The sequence below is a fragment of the Sphaeramia orbicularis genome, chromosome 7, assembly GCF_902148855.1.
Source record: "Sphaeramia orbicularis chromosome 7, fSphaOr1.1, whole genome shotgun sequence".
Taxonomy (NCBI): domain Eukaryota; kingdom Metazoa; phylum Chordata; class Actinopteri; order Kurtiformes; family Apogonidae; genus Sphaeramia; species Sphaeramia orbicularis.
Genome location: NC_043963.1, coordinates 25,892,323 through 25,906,156, shown reverse-complemented (window position 1 = coordinate 25,906,156; position 13,834 = coordinate 25,892,323). Strand labels below are relative to the sequence as shown.

Below are 13,834 nucleotides of genomic sequence, written 5' to 3'. Positions count from 1 at the left end.
ATTAACATCACTTAGTTACAGTAACACTAAAGGAAGCAGAGGAGAAATGTGATATTCAGAGTCAAACCCATTTAGACACAGTTGATGGGTGAAATGAGGGTGTACAGTAAACCTCCGAGTAAATTAAACTGTATTAGCACATATTGTGAATATGCGTCATCAGATACACATCTTGTATCTCTGAGTAACAGTAAACCCTAAACAGAATAACACTGGTCAGGACTTTGAGCCATTCTGCCCTCATTAAGTCAGCTGTTGATTTTTTTTTTTTTTTTTTTGTAAACTGGCCTCCGCCCAAGCTGCCTCTGCATCCAGCTAAGGCCTGGCCACTCAGTCTGTAACCTGGGTGAAACAAGTTGCAGTTTAATCCCTCTCATCTGTTGCTGGTCAGACCTCACTATGATCTGGATCCAAGACGAGACTCTTATTAAAGCATGACGTCTAGCCAAGGATGTATCTCCACCTGCGCTCTCCCCGGGGAGGTTTACCAGGTACAGCAGCTGCTTGGTTCAGTCCAAGTGTTAGAAGTTGTGATCAGCCTCATTCTGTCACATGAGGAACTGCCGGATCTGTCCGATGTGCTTTTTTCAGCTTGTGAGAAGGTTTTGTAGTCAGCCTGGTTAACCTCAATCTGTCATTTTTGGTGGTTATTTGATTTATCAAGTGTATAGTACTGCTTACAGTTTTTTTCCTTGCAGGTTAGCTCGATGCTATCACACGAAACAATGTTTGAAGGGCATTGTGGTGTAAATAATCTGACAAACCTTATTTCCTTTTTGTCTTATGGCTTTGAGTAACAGACAGCTGGGTCTAATGGATACAGAGTTTAGTCGAAGTATGATATGAGGTTATGTTTGTGATCTGAACAGTTTTGTGGTAGTTTAACTAGATGCAGAGATATTTATTTATTTATTTATTTTTTCTTTTTTTTTTTTCTTTTTTTTTTTTCTTTATGGACGCAGAGATATTTAATTGTGTTGCTTTATTATATATTACATAATATTACATATATTTGTGTCAGAATAGGTGAAAGACAGATAACTATCTTGCAAAATGTAAGATCTGCAAATCCTTCTTTTGGTTACTATGGCAACAGAATCCTTGAAACAATGGTGTTCTGTTATTAACAGAATTCAAGGGGATGTATTTACATTCCTTTGCTGAGTTTGATCATTAACAGTAAACACTGCGTACTGTGTAATTCTTTGTCTGAAATACTATAATAGTGTTACAAATCCTACAGGACCTTGTGTGTAATGTGCTGCTATTGTGTTAAAAAAAAAAAAAAAACTAACAGCATACAAGACTTGATGCGGTTGCCCTTTGTGACGATGAATAGCTCACAAATTGTGTCACTCGTGTTGAACTTTTTCTTTTCTTTCCTCACAGATGACTGAAGGCAGACTGTGCCAAGTGCAGCTGCTGGATGACAGGAAGCTAGAGCTGCTGGTTCAGGTAGAAATGCTACTGATCTAAAAACAACAATAGAACAGAGGTCTTTCTGTAATTTAATGATATCTGTGGTATGTTATAGGATTTGTAAAACAGGACAGAAGGGAGGGGTTCTTTCTGTTTAATGTTATTAATTATATGGCTTGATTTGGAAGAATATTTTCATAATAAATTAGAGGCTCCTTCAGTAGAATAACCAGAAAGTTAAGAGTTTGAGGACTTGTAAAAGTAACTGATATTTTTATGATAAAAAAAAACAACATCCCATGGTGTCTATGACATATTTATCAAGAAAACTGTCCAATGAATTTAACTTTTGATGTTTTCTGTGGCTGATATGGAGGATTACAGTCAGTCTAAGAGTAAAGCTAATACTAAATCTTCTTTGGCAGCCTAAGCTTCTGTCGTATGAACTCCTCGACCTGGTGTCCTCCCATTTCAACCTCAAAGAGAAAGAATTCTTTGGACTAGCATTTTTCGATGACAAGTACGTACTTTATGTTTTTTGTTCAACAGTCACACTATTTATAGATGCGTGTTGAAAACATTCTCTGTGACTGTGATACCTTCCTGTTTTGCAGTGGGCAGTGTAAGTGGTTGCAGATGGATCGTAGAGTCCTTGAACATGACTTTTCAAAGAAGCCCGGGCCCATCGCGCTCAACTTCCTGGTCAGGTAATGGTTCACATAATGCAAAGCTCAGTCTTTCCAGCAGGGAGCAGTGCTTACTGACATTAGCTATGACAACTTAAGGCTCAAATCTTTCAGTTAGTTTAGAAAATTCTCAACTTTTTTTGGTTTTCAGACTTAATCTTTATTCATGTGTTTTTATTTTATTTTTGTAGGTTTTATGTGGAAAACATAACTCAGCTTAAGGACATCATAACTGTGGAGTTATTCTTCCTGAATGCAAAATCTGCTGTATACAATGTAAGTGTTCAGATCCTATTCTCTTGGGTTCAAAACAATAAAAAAAATATTTTACTCCTTGTTGTTCCTTAGCAGCTCCCTGATGACTCACTGTCTCTGGACCCTTGCAGCACCTCAGCTCTGCAGACAGTGGCTGCAGGGCACAGTTTTTACTCTGTGTAGACTGGAATGCAGAGCAGAGTCTGAAAAATCTCATAAACATCACATTTGATTTTGAAAAAAGCAAAGGTTATCATTGGGATACAGAAAGCAGATTCTTTATTTGATTCTCAAAAGATCTGTTCCTCACAATGCCATCTTTCTGCTGTTTGCTTATTTTGTGATTCTATCTGTCTTGCAGGGTGTTATAGAAGTAGAAAGTGAGAATGTCTTCAAATTAGCTGCTAATGCTTTGCAGGTTAGTGGGTGATGTTCATATATTAAGTTCTGCATCTAAACTAACTTACAGAATCTAATTACGTTTTTTTTTTTTCTGTCGCTAGGAGGCTAAAGGAGACTACACAAGGTAAGAGCATATTATCAGAGAGGTAAGAGGTATTTAACAGTAGCAGGACAAGTTAATAGTGAGCTTTTAGCGAAGACATTCAATAGGTCACTTGTTTCACTGGAGTGCAGACAACAAAAATCAATAGCAGTGTTATGTGAGGCTTACCACAGAGTGCTGAGAAGCTTGCACTGGCCATCTAATGAATCTCATAGTGCTGATAGAAGCCAAGTGTTTCAGAGCAGAGACACCTCTACATGGCAGGAAAACAACTCGCACTGTTTAACCCAGCTGCCTTTTGACATCCAACTTGAAGCATGCAAGAGGACTAGCGCATGTCGTTGTCCGGGTTACCACCTGGCTTTGACCAGATGAAGAAGAAATAATATTTAACAAGGTGGTCTGTGATCACACTTCAGATGGGACTGACAGAATTTTAAAGATGAATTACTCAAATTATTACATTGATTACATAGATTGTGTTGTACTATCCTAGTCTTCTTTTTTTCTTTCAGTGATGAAAATACCAGAGCTGACTTGAAGAAACTACCAACTCTTCCCACCAAAGTACTAAAGGAACACCCATCACTTGCATACTGGTATGCTTGTTTTAAAGGTTGCATACAATAGTAGTTTGTAAGCAATTCACCACTCAGGTTTTCCATTGTGTGGTGCTGCACTGACAACATACAGATAGTGATTATCTGATCTGATGTTGCAGTGAGGATCGTGTAATTGAATATTACAAACAACTGAAGGGAGTCTCACGAGGACAGGCCATTGTGCAGTAAGTACTGAAAAGAACCTGTGATAAAAAAAAATGTTCAACACCAGTAATTAAACAAGGATCGTTCATTAATCTTCCTCTCACCTCCTTCAGCCCCCTCTCTCTCTCCCTCTTTCTCTCTGGCACTCCTTTTCTCATCATCTGATAGAAATCAATATCTCCCCTTAGCTGCTGTCCAGTGAATCACTGTGATTCATAGATCAAATTCCCTCCAGTCTTATCTTTTCACATTCTCGAGGTAAACCACATGCTGATGTTAAAAAGCACCAGGTGGTTTTAATAAAAAAATGTTTTTGTTCCAGGTATTTGACATTAGTGGAATCGTTGCCCACGTATGGCGTGCATTATTATGAAGTTAAGGTTAGTCTTTTGTGATGATTCTTATGAAGGGAAAGGTGTTAAACCTGAACTGTAATTCTCAGCTGTGTCCTCTTACATGACAGGACAAACAAGGGATCCCATGGTGGCTGGGACTCAGCTATAAGGGCATCGGTCAGTACGATCAACAGGATAAATTAAAACCTCGAAAGGTAAATATTCCAATTTCCCTGCGGCTCACACTCTGAAATGGCTGCTGCTGTTTCTGTTTCAGTAATATGTGTGGACATGATAGCACAGGGCATGTGTACGGATCGCTGTGCCTGGTGTGGTGATTCACCAGCTCTAATTCATGCATCATCTGTTTCACTCAAACAAAGGCAGGGCTTCAGCTGCAGTAGACGAAGCCAGACTTGAAAAATTGGAGCAAATGTCAGTCAAAAGAACTGTGGAGATATTTTATCAAAATGACTTTTAAAAATTGGAGCATCTTGCCTTTCTGAAACAAATACTTTCTCTGGTGCTAGAAAATTAGGGAATCAAACATATGTATGAACCTGCTTTTCTTGTTCCATTAGGGTTGAATAAACCTGTGAGTGGGTGTGAATCAGTCTTGTGAGTGATGTGTCAGCTATGTTGTTCAAGGTGTGATTTCAGTGCCTATGCAGCTGGCTGCAGAACAGCACTGCAGCACTGTTCCCAAACAGAACAAAACAGGATAAAAGACAAAAAGACCGTTTACTGACATTGTCTTCCTGTTGAAGTCCGGTTACGGCCTGACAGGGTGCACCCGTCCGTGTCAGCTGTGCACTGAGATGTGTTTTGCAGAGGAAAAGAGGCAGTGAGCTGCTGATGTCAAAGGGAAAGGGGCTGGATGTGGGCGGTGTCATGCATGTTCAGAGAATACCTGAGGAGACAAGTCAGGAGCCAACAGGAGACAGAACAAAGTATGCGTTTGTGTTGACAGCAGAGCCAAGGGGGATTTAACAACATAAAAAAAGGACCTTTTAAGATCTATTGGACTGCAGTGGTAAGACCCAGTACTGCCCCTGCTACTTTAGAAGTTATATTTAAGTCGACTGAGCTTTGGTTCTTTGTGGTTTTATTTGAAATACTATTCATCTAATCGTCAGTCTTTAAACATATATTGTAGAGGAACGCAGGGTGCTCATTTGCCTGTCTATACCTGTTAACCACATGTAATAGCGATATTTCCTAAAGCATCCACATGTAATATGATTTACTGTTTGTTGTGTGTTCAGATTTGAGGCTTGTCTTGTGTCTCATGTACATTGTGTCCAGACACATTATGAGTCACTGACCCAGATGAATTGCTCACATCTCAGTGTTGTCAGTGAGCACCTGGGTGAAATGGAGATGAATGCGAAGTGAGCCATGGAAAGCGTTGCATACTGCGATGAGTCTTGAGTGTAATGTCCCCTTGTGCCATTCTGCTCTCTGTAACACCTGCGTTATTGCAGACTTGGCATGCCCAGACTATAATGACAGTTCACATTACAGTCTGGGTTTTTTAATGACTGTGGTTGAAGCAGGCTAGTCAAAACACCAGCACTACTAATGTCATTGTAGTAGTTTATGTGATGTCAGTAGCGGTGGTCACAGTATTACAGATTATTTAAATAAATATAAAGGTTTGGACCACTTTTCAGCTGGAAAAGTAGTAGCAGTTTGTATTTCCCTAACTATGTACTATTATTTTTTAACTTTCAGCTCTACCAGTGGAAGCAGCTGGAAAACTTGTATTTCCGAGAGAAAAAATTTGCTGTAGAAGTTAATGACCCACACAGGTGAGCAAAAGGAGAGATTATATTTTGAGGTCTCTCCTTTCAGCATAACAAAACCCTCCAATCTCTTTTTGGATGTATCCCTTGCAACAGGAGAGCTGTAACCAAGCGCACCTTTGGGCAGACGGGCCTACTCATCCACACGTGGTATGCCAGCCACTCTCTGATCAAAACCATTTGGGTAATGGCCATCAGCCAGCACCAGTTCTACTTGGACAGAAAGCAAAGCAAAGTAAGTGTCTCAGTCTGGTTCCCTTTCTCTTAAAACTGAGTCATTCATCAGCTAATCTTTCTTTAATTATCGTCTTTCATTATTTAGGCTAAAATAGGAACAGCTAGAAGTTTAGAAGAAATTGCAATGGATCTCACAGAACATGGAGGAGCGAAAATAAACAGACTGGGAGGGCTGAAGAACAACCTCATAACTGCCAGCAATGGGAGTTTAGTATCTACAGGCAAGTTCTGTTTTATTAATTCATGTTGCAAATGGTGCATAAGGTCATATTTTTGTAGCAAGGATATGAAATGTAAACAGTGTCCAGGAAGGGGATTCAAATGTAAACATGACAAGTCCATGGCGATATCACATATGCAGTATCATATTATGGAGGTTATTTTTGGATATGAGGCTGACTGACATAGCTTGAACATTGTTTTGCAGGTTCTGCAGATTCTGAAATGAGCGAAGAACAGAAGAAAGAGAAGCTATCTGAGCTGAGGAAAAAAGAACAGGAGATCCAAGATATTCTGGCAAAGAAAACAAAGAATTGAAGAAGATTTGCCTGAGAGAGGCGGTGAGAAATTATTTGTACCGTGGTGGTTCTTAACTGGCACTTTATTTGCTTTAAGTTGTTATTTAACGTTCACTCCACTGAGCTCCTATTGTGAATATGTTGGAATGTGGAAACTGATCGTTTCTGCTCCTAACTTCACCCAATTGAAGTCTCAAGAGGGCTTATTTTGTTTTTAGGAACTTACTGGTAAGCTGCCAAAAGAGTATCCTCTGTCTTCAGGAGAAAGACCCCCACAGGTCCGACGACGTGTTGGCACTGCCTTCAAGTTGGATGACCTTTTTCCCTACAATGAGGTCTGTATTAAGCTGCTGCTTTTTAATCCAACAGAGCAGCCTTGTTCTCTTGTCTGTCTGTGGATACATTTTGTAAAATTAAAATTCATTTTCCAAGAGTTTAGTATAAGAATCAATAACAACAGCCAAGGAAGGGACTGATGTCTCACAAGCAAATATTGTTCTTCTTACTCTGTTCCATTTGTCTGCTTTATTTACTTGTCATATCACAGTTTTTTTTTGTCCACTTCCACTTCAGTAAAAACCACATTTCTGCAAGTGTGTTTGGAATTAACTGAAGGATGAAATAGTCTCTTATAGGTTGAAAAAGTTCTTGATATATTTTCATGTTTGCTGCAATGAACAGAACGTTATAGCTTTTCCATTCACACACCATGATTATAGGTCCACCTAAAGCACCCTCTTCTAATGACTGCATCAATGAAAAATATCAAGTCTAGATAGTTATACAATTGTGTGGTTTTGTCATATATTTTCTTTTCAAATATTTTCATTGCCTGGATATCTTGACAATTTTCCTGCTTCTTACGATACATAAAATCCTAGAAAAAAAAAAAAAAAAAAAACGTAAGCAAAACTGCCTCATCATTTTTCCGAGGTCATGAAACACTGGCTTTTAAAAGATATGTAGAATATGATGCATTGCTGTTGATAAAACTGGTCAATGATATACAGCACATTGGCATAGTAGTGAATACATGTAGCTGAAAACGTGTTGCTTACAGTATTGTTTTCTTTGTGATTGTATAGGATCCCTTCCTAAGGAATCTGGAAAGCAGATTTGCCCTGCAGCAGAAGATTGTGGAAGCAGCGAAGAAGCTTGCAAATGAGCCAGAACTGTGTAAAACGGTGAAGAAGAAGAGAAGGAGAAACTGTTTGGATGCCATGCACAAACTGCAGCAGATAGAGGACGAGATGAACCAGTACAGAATCAAAAAGGGAAAAAAGCCAACCCAGCGAGCCTCTATGATCATTGCAGGTATGATGCAGCTTGACCTGTCGTATGGCACCGATCGTATTCTCATAGCAAAGCCTGATGTGTTTTCCTCTTTCTCCAGATGAACTTGTTCACTCAGACTGTGGTTCGCTGTCTAGTCTCCCACTGGATGATGGTGAGTCAGACATCAGACTGTCTGCTGCTGTGAAATCATGAATTGTTACATTGATCCCCCTCTTTTTATTTCTATTTATAAAACTTTGTGTCAGTATTTTTACTCTGAGTTGCCTTTGTATTCAGATGATTCAGACAGTGCCAGTCAGAGGCCACGTTCACGGTCGGTTCAAGATTCTCCTCAGCTCAGTCCAATGAGATCACTGGGCGCAGAATATGATGTGGAGAGACAGGGGTCACCAAGGGAAAATCACAATAACAAGAACCACAAAAGGTAGCAAAAACACACCTTCCCCCTGCGTGTTATTTTGTTTTTTGTGGTGTTGTAGCCAAAGTGTATTTAATTTGCTGAGTAACTTGTTTCACAACTTTTGATTTTAATAGAAAAGCGGTGATATCATGTTTTGGCAGAGCTCGTATTATTTGCCGTGTCATGTCTGCAGCCTCATTCCTTTCTTCACATCTCATGGATTTTTTTGGTCGTCTCCTAATACCGCACCCTTTTAGATTAGCTCTTGAGGGACAGGAGTCTCCCCACTACTACCAGAATCCAAGAGAGGTCTCCTCCACTCACAGTAGCCCCTATAAAACCCTTCCCAGACCTCCTAGAGATCCTCGCAGCATGCCGCCCACCCCGGTTATGACCCGCAATGCCTACAGCAGCAGCCAGCTCAGGTGTGATCTCTGCTCCACAGCAATGCCCCCTCAAACCTCTAACAAACCTGCTTCTCTTTAAACCCAACCCCCTAATGAGCCATCCAAATCTCTAATCTTTCCTTTTAACTAACAAATTCACAAATATTTTAACGTAACTTACTATTTTTTTTTGTTTTAATATGATAAGTTCTTTCCTTTGTGCAGGTCAGAGGGGTCTCCTCATTGCTTTAGGCATCGCAGCGGCAGTTTGGAGTCACAACCCCGGTTAAGAAAAGACACAGACTCGGAAAAACCCGTCTTTATCTTGTCACCAGCCCATCGCAGCAACAGCACAGAGGTGCTAGAGGATTGCTCTTCGTACACAAGTCAGTCCAGTCTGGACTTCTGCGGGGCAAGCAACTCCCACTACAGTACACTGGACTCCCGAAACTCTACCATGCACCGTCTCCACAGGAAGGTGGAAGTGTATGGAAACACTGGGAGCATGCCCAACTTGGTTCAGCACCACTCTGGTTGTAATTATACATGTGACACCTCAGCACACTATGCACCCAGTGCCTACTATGTATCTGGCTACCCCTGTCCGGACATGGAGCCTTACGCAAACGGTGCCTACGTGTACGAGAACGAGGTCGAAGGTCACTACAACCTCAACCCTTCCTATCAGATCAATGGGTACCACGGACATGACAGATACAGGCATTACAGCAGTGACCACGCAGACGGCCTCTCCCAGAATCCCTATGCGACGGTGAGGCCCCCACGAACCAGGGAAGGGCCTCGAACTGAGCTGCTGGCAAAGAATATGCAGAAGGCTTTAGTTGCAGAGCATCTGAGAGGTTGGTACCACCGGAGCAGAGGCACCAGGGATGGAGGGAGGGGAATGCTGGCTGCATATGACTACGACAATGGATCCCAACTCAGCCTGGGCTACCAGACGATGCCAGCAGCCTTCAGCCACTCCAGCAGAACCACATCTTTCTCCTCAGGTGAGGCATCTTCCAAGGAAGTGCTGCGTATTGTAGGGGGTTCGAAAAATGAAGGTTTAGTGTCTGTGATATTTCTGGCAGTGTTAATTCTATGTATAGCTGGTAATTTATGTAATATATGTTCTTCTCCATCCACAGTGAAGAGCTATAGACAGTTTAATGTATGTCTGTTTACGTGAAGTGGTGCCACATGCTGCGTGAAGCTTTTTCATGCTGTCAAGAACAAAGTCTAGGAAGGAAGTAGGCTCAGTTTTTGAAGTTCTTTTTAAAGCCAACAAAGACTCATCTGGATGAAAAATATGCGGGAAAAGATTTAATGTCTTCTTTCATGTTTCATCTTTCATGGATGCTGCTGCCAGTCACAGTTTGTTAAACAAGTACAAAAATCTTGTTTGTGTAATGGATGGAATATTTTTATTTGAGGTGATTAAAGCAGCCTTCCTTGATAGTGGAAAATACCCTCAGAGTGACTAATTATTTATTTATTTATAAAGTTTATTAGATAGGGACAATACAAATTACATAGTATAACTTCCACCTGTTACAAACAAGCTGTAGTAACTGATGATTCACATTAAGAGATTATAGTTACTGCTAGTTTCCATCTCCACTCCCTAGTCAGGCGTTTAGCAGAGATAGAAAGTAAGAAAGAAAGAAAGAAAGAAAGAAAGAAAGAAAGAAAGAAAGAAAGAAAGAAAGAAAGAAAGAAAGAAAGAAAGAGAGTAAAAAACATTTAAGATTGTATAAAAGGACAATGTACAATCACAGATGTTATATATATGTGTGTGTGTGTGTGTGTGTGTGTGTGTGTGTGTGTGTGAAATCTAAAAATATGTAGTCTAGTCATAATTATAATATTATCATAATTACTTGAGCTAACACATCTGTATTATTATTTAGCATGCTAGCAATTATATCTGTTAATAATATACATAAAACAGTTGGATTTTTATTTTAGTACCCCTTATTTTGTGACACAATCCCCCCTCATCTTTATACACTTACCCTCTATTGTCAGTAATTTATACATATATTTCCATAATTAATATCATTCCTGTCAAATCTGTCTTGTGCAATTTTCTGTTTTGGCAGACAGAAACGCTATTATTATTTATGAAATTCAGTATCGCTAAATGGCACTTCTTTATTAAATGTACTGTAGGCATATACATAAAATATTATTAGCGTTTACTGCATTATAATGAACAGAAAAAGTACAAAATATTAGTCACAGTTATTGGTATGATGATAATAATTAATCATGAAATTTGAGATCACTATCAATATATATAAGTAAATGTTCAGACATTTGTCCAAAAAAAACCTCAAACTGAGCTCACCTCAAACACTGACAGTGCTGTAATAACATACTGTGAAAATACGGGAAAGGTAATTTGTTTTGGACTGCTGACGCAAGAGTGTTTCCAATAACAACAATTACCACTACGTTACGCTGCAGTGTGTGTTGAGTGTGTTCATGTCCGTTTTGTTTGCAGTGTCCTCAGTGGAAAGCGCAGGGAACTGGCGCAACCAGCTGGCAGTCGGCCTAACCGAGTTTGATCCGCCCGACACACCTCAGTACCCTCAAGGTGCACCTACGTCTCCATACAACCGCAGCCCCTCCCACAGCAGGTGAGTGCTGACGTATTACAGCTCCCCACACAGAAGATGTTGCAGAAAGAGGATGTGAGTCAAAATATTTAGAGTAATAGCAGATAGTGTGTTCAGCGTACAGAACGGTCAGTGGCAGGTACAGACATCAGCACCACTCCTACTTACGTCTCTGGATGCAACATGAAGTCATATGTTCCACATTTACCAGAAAATAGCTTCATCTTCTGCATCTATTCTTCGTGTGTGTTCTCAAACTATTCACACTGTCTCATAAAACATGTAATCAACAGGATCTCCTTTTCCCCCCTTTTCTCTGACTCATAGTGAATCCTAATGTGTGGATTTTCTCTTCTTTTGCCAGAAAACACTGTAGTTTTATCTTCTGTTTACATTCTTCTTGTGTGTTCTGACACTATTTACTTATCATTAGGATTTACGTTCTTTCCTCTCATGATTAATGCTCATGTGTGCAGATTTCCTCCAGAAAGCAAAGTGTCCAAGTCTGACACAATGCCTAAAAAATCTGAATCAGTTGAGGTGGTTGGTGCTGAGGCCACTAGTACAGATGAACCTTCAGACAACCACTCTAGCACTTAAGGGTGAGACCAAAAACAATGGGATCTTTATGTCGTTGTTGCTAGTCATCTCCACTTCGGCATTTCATTTTCATCATAGCACCACTTCTTTGTGTTACAGTTAATAAAACCAGACCTATAATGTGATTTTGTATTCACATTTTTACATTGTGATGTACAGATTTTTTGAAGCATCTTTTTTTTTTTAATATATATAAACCATATTTGCTTTAAGGTGTCATGGTGAAGTTTTTGTTTCCATGAAGCAAAAGATTAAAAAATTAATATATAGTCACGGAAAAAATTATTAGACCATCAAAAGTCATCAAAAACAATGGTTATGCAATCAAGTATAAATTCCTGTGTGTATCGTGACTAAAACAGACAGAAAAGAAAACATGGAATGCCTAAAAGCACTGTTTTTGGCAGTAAAAGGCCATAGCTATTGATGTAAGAACTGAAGTGATAGGATCGACTTCTGGATATTATAAATAAAAGAGACTGGTTCATTAATCTTCTGTTGGTCAATCTTTCTTCAAACAGCGCTGGGAGACACGCAGCAAAGTTCTCATTGAATCTTTGTTGTCTTTGTCCTGTTATACCTGAGGACTTGGGTCTTCAAAATCCCTTGGCCTCCTTCCAGTCCATCCTCTGGAACTGGATTTCATGCCTAATGATTTTACCCACATTCCTTTGGCTGACATACATATGTAAAGTTTAGTTCTGGCTACTTTGTCACCTCCACTTATCATCTCACACACGAACTAACCACCTCACATTAAGTGATTTTGGTTATCAAGAAAACCATGGAAAATGGTTAGATATCAGCTCTTAAATTAAACTCTTATGAGCTATTTTTGTTGTTATCATTATATTTGTCCAAACAAATGGACCTTTAGTTGTACTAGGCATTAAAATGAACAAGAAATTGAAGAAAACAAGGGTGGTCTAACAGTTTTTTCCACGAATGTATATTGTGTGTCACATCTCCATTTCCACTTTTTGATTTTTATCATTGTGTTCCTATCTTCAAACACTTGAACTGCATTAGACTTGACATATTATTGTGTCCCCTGTCTGTACAGATTTTACCTGGATGGAAGCTACATGAGCATCCACTGAGGAGGACCAAACCAAACTTTGGCACAAATTAAGCCGTGGCCATCAGCACATGAGGGGGATGAAGTTAAAAATAGTCTGTATGCTTACATTTTGTTTTGCTGCCATAAATAACTTGTCCTGGGAGATGCTCCGTTCATCAGGCTGGGGCAGAGTCTAGGTGTACGCTGAGGTTAAACTGACCTCTGAACACAGTGATGACCCTCTTGAATGACTTTCCCATGTGCCTTGGATTGGATGAATTGTATAGGCAGATGAGAATGTGTCAAAGATATTACAGATGTTGCACAACCTCACAGGATCCAAACCCTATGCGTATCAAGATGAAAAAAAGGCAACGTACATTTTTACTAAATCCAACTTCATGTATTTTAACAGGAACAAGCTACTGCCTTATATGAAACAGTAGATTACAGAATAAAGATGACTTTCACCATTTTCATCTCGGTAAAGTACTGTATGTAATAATCTTAAATATAAGATCCCAGTGTTACCTGACAAAAGCTGAATGGGTCACTCATTAGAATAGACTGTGTATTTGATAAATTTCCATATCTTCTTTTCTCTAAACTTTGAATCAGAACGTATTATGTCGATAATGTTTATAGAACCATTTGTCTTTGTTGGTGCCGTAATGTGTTTTCAGATGCATGTTGAGGAAATGGATTTTTGATAACGACTTCAGTCTTTTTTATATTTTAACAGAACACCACTGCCGTAAAAAAAGAGCATATCCATGTTTGCTTTGTTTTCTCACATACGTGTACAGTCAGTGTGTAGCTATATGTTGTTAGGCAATGTCATAAAATATTTTCCACTGGGAACAAGGATGTGAATAAATACATGTGTGACACAGAAACATGGCAGTGTCTTTGAGTGATCTTTGGTTGGTAAACAACATATAAGA

The 13,834-nt window shown here is 39.4% G+C and overlaps 1 protein-coding gene across 1 annotated transcript; it reads left to right on the top strand.

The window, feature by feature from the left end:
- The first annotated feature begins 391 nt into the window (after window positions 1-391).
- Window positions 392-13,672, top strand: LOC115422507 (FERM domain-containing protein 4B-like). The gene is given in 25 exon segments (XM_030138859.1): window positions 392-491; window positions 1,390-1,455; window positions 1,845-1,939; window positions 2,034-2,126; window positions 2,297-2,381; window positions 2,722-2,778; window positions 2,864-2,886; window positions 3,381-3,464; window positions 3,587-3,652; window positions 3,955-4,012; window positions 4,096-4,182; window positions 5,702-5,778; window positions 5,869-6,007; window positions 6,095-6,230; window positions 6,437-6,532; window positions 6,535-6,569; window positions 6,746-6,862; window positions 7,613-7,841; window positions 7,921-7,974; window positions 8,100-8,247; window positions 8,481-8,648; window positions 8,835-9,619; window positions 11,116-11,251; window positions 11,707-11,832; window positions 12,894-13,672. Coding segments are annotated over 24 exon segments (3,015 nt in total). The 5' UTR covers window positions 392-434; the 3' UTR covers window positions 11,831-11,832; window positions 12,894-13,672.
- Window positions 13,673-13,834: the final 162 nt, after the last annotated feature.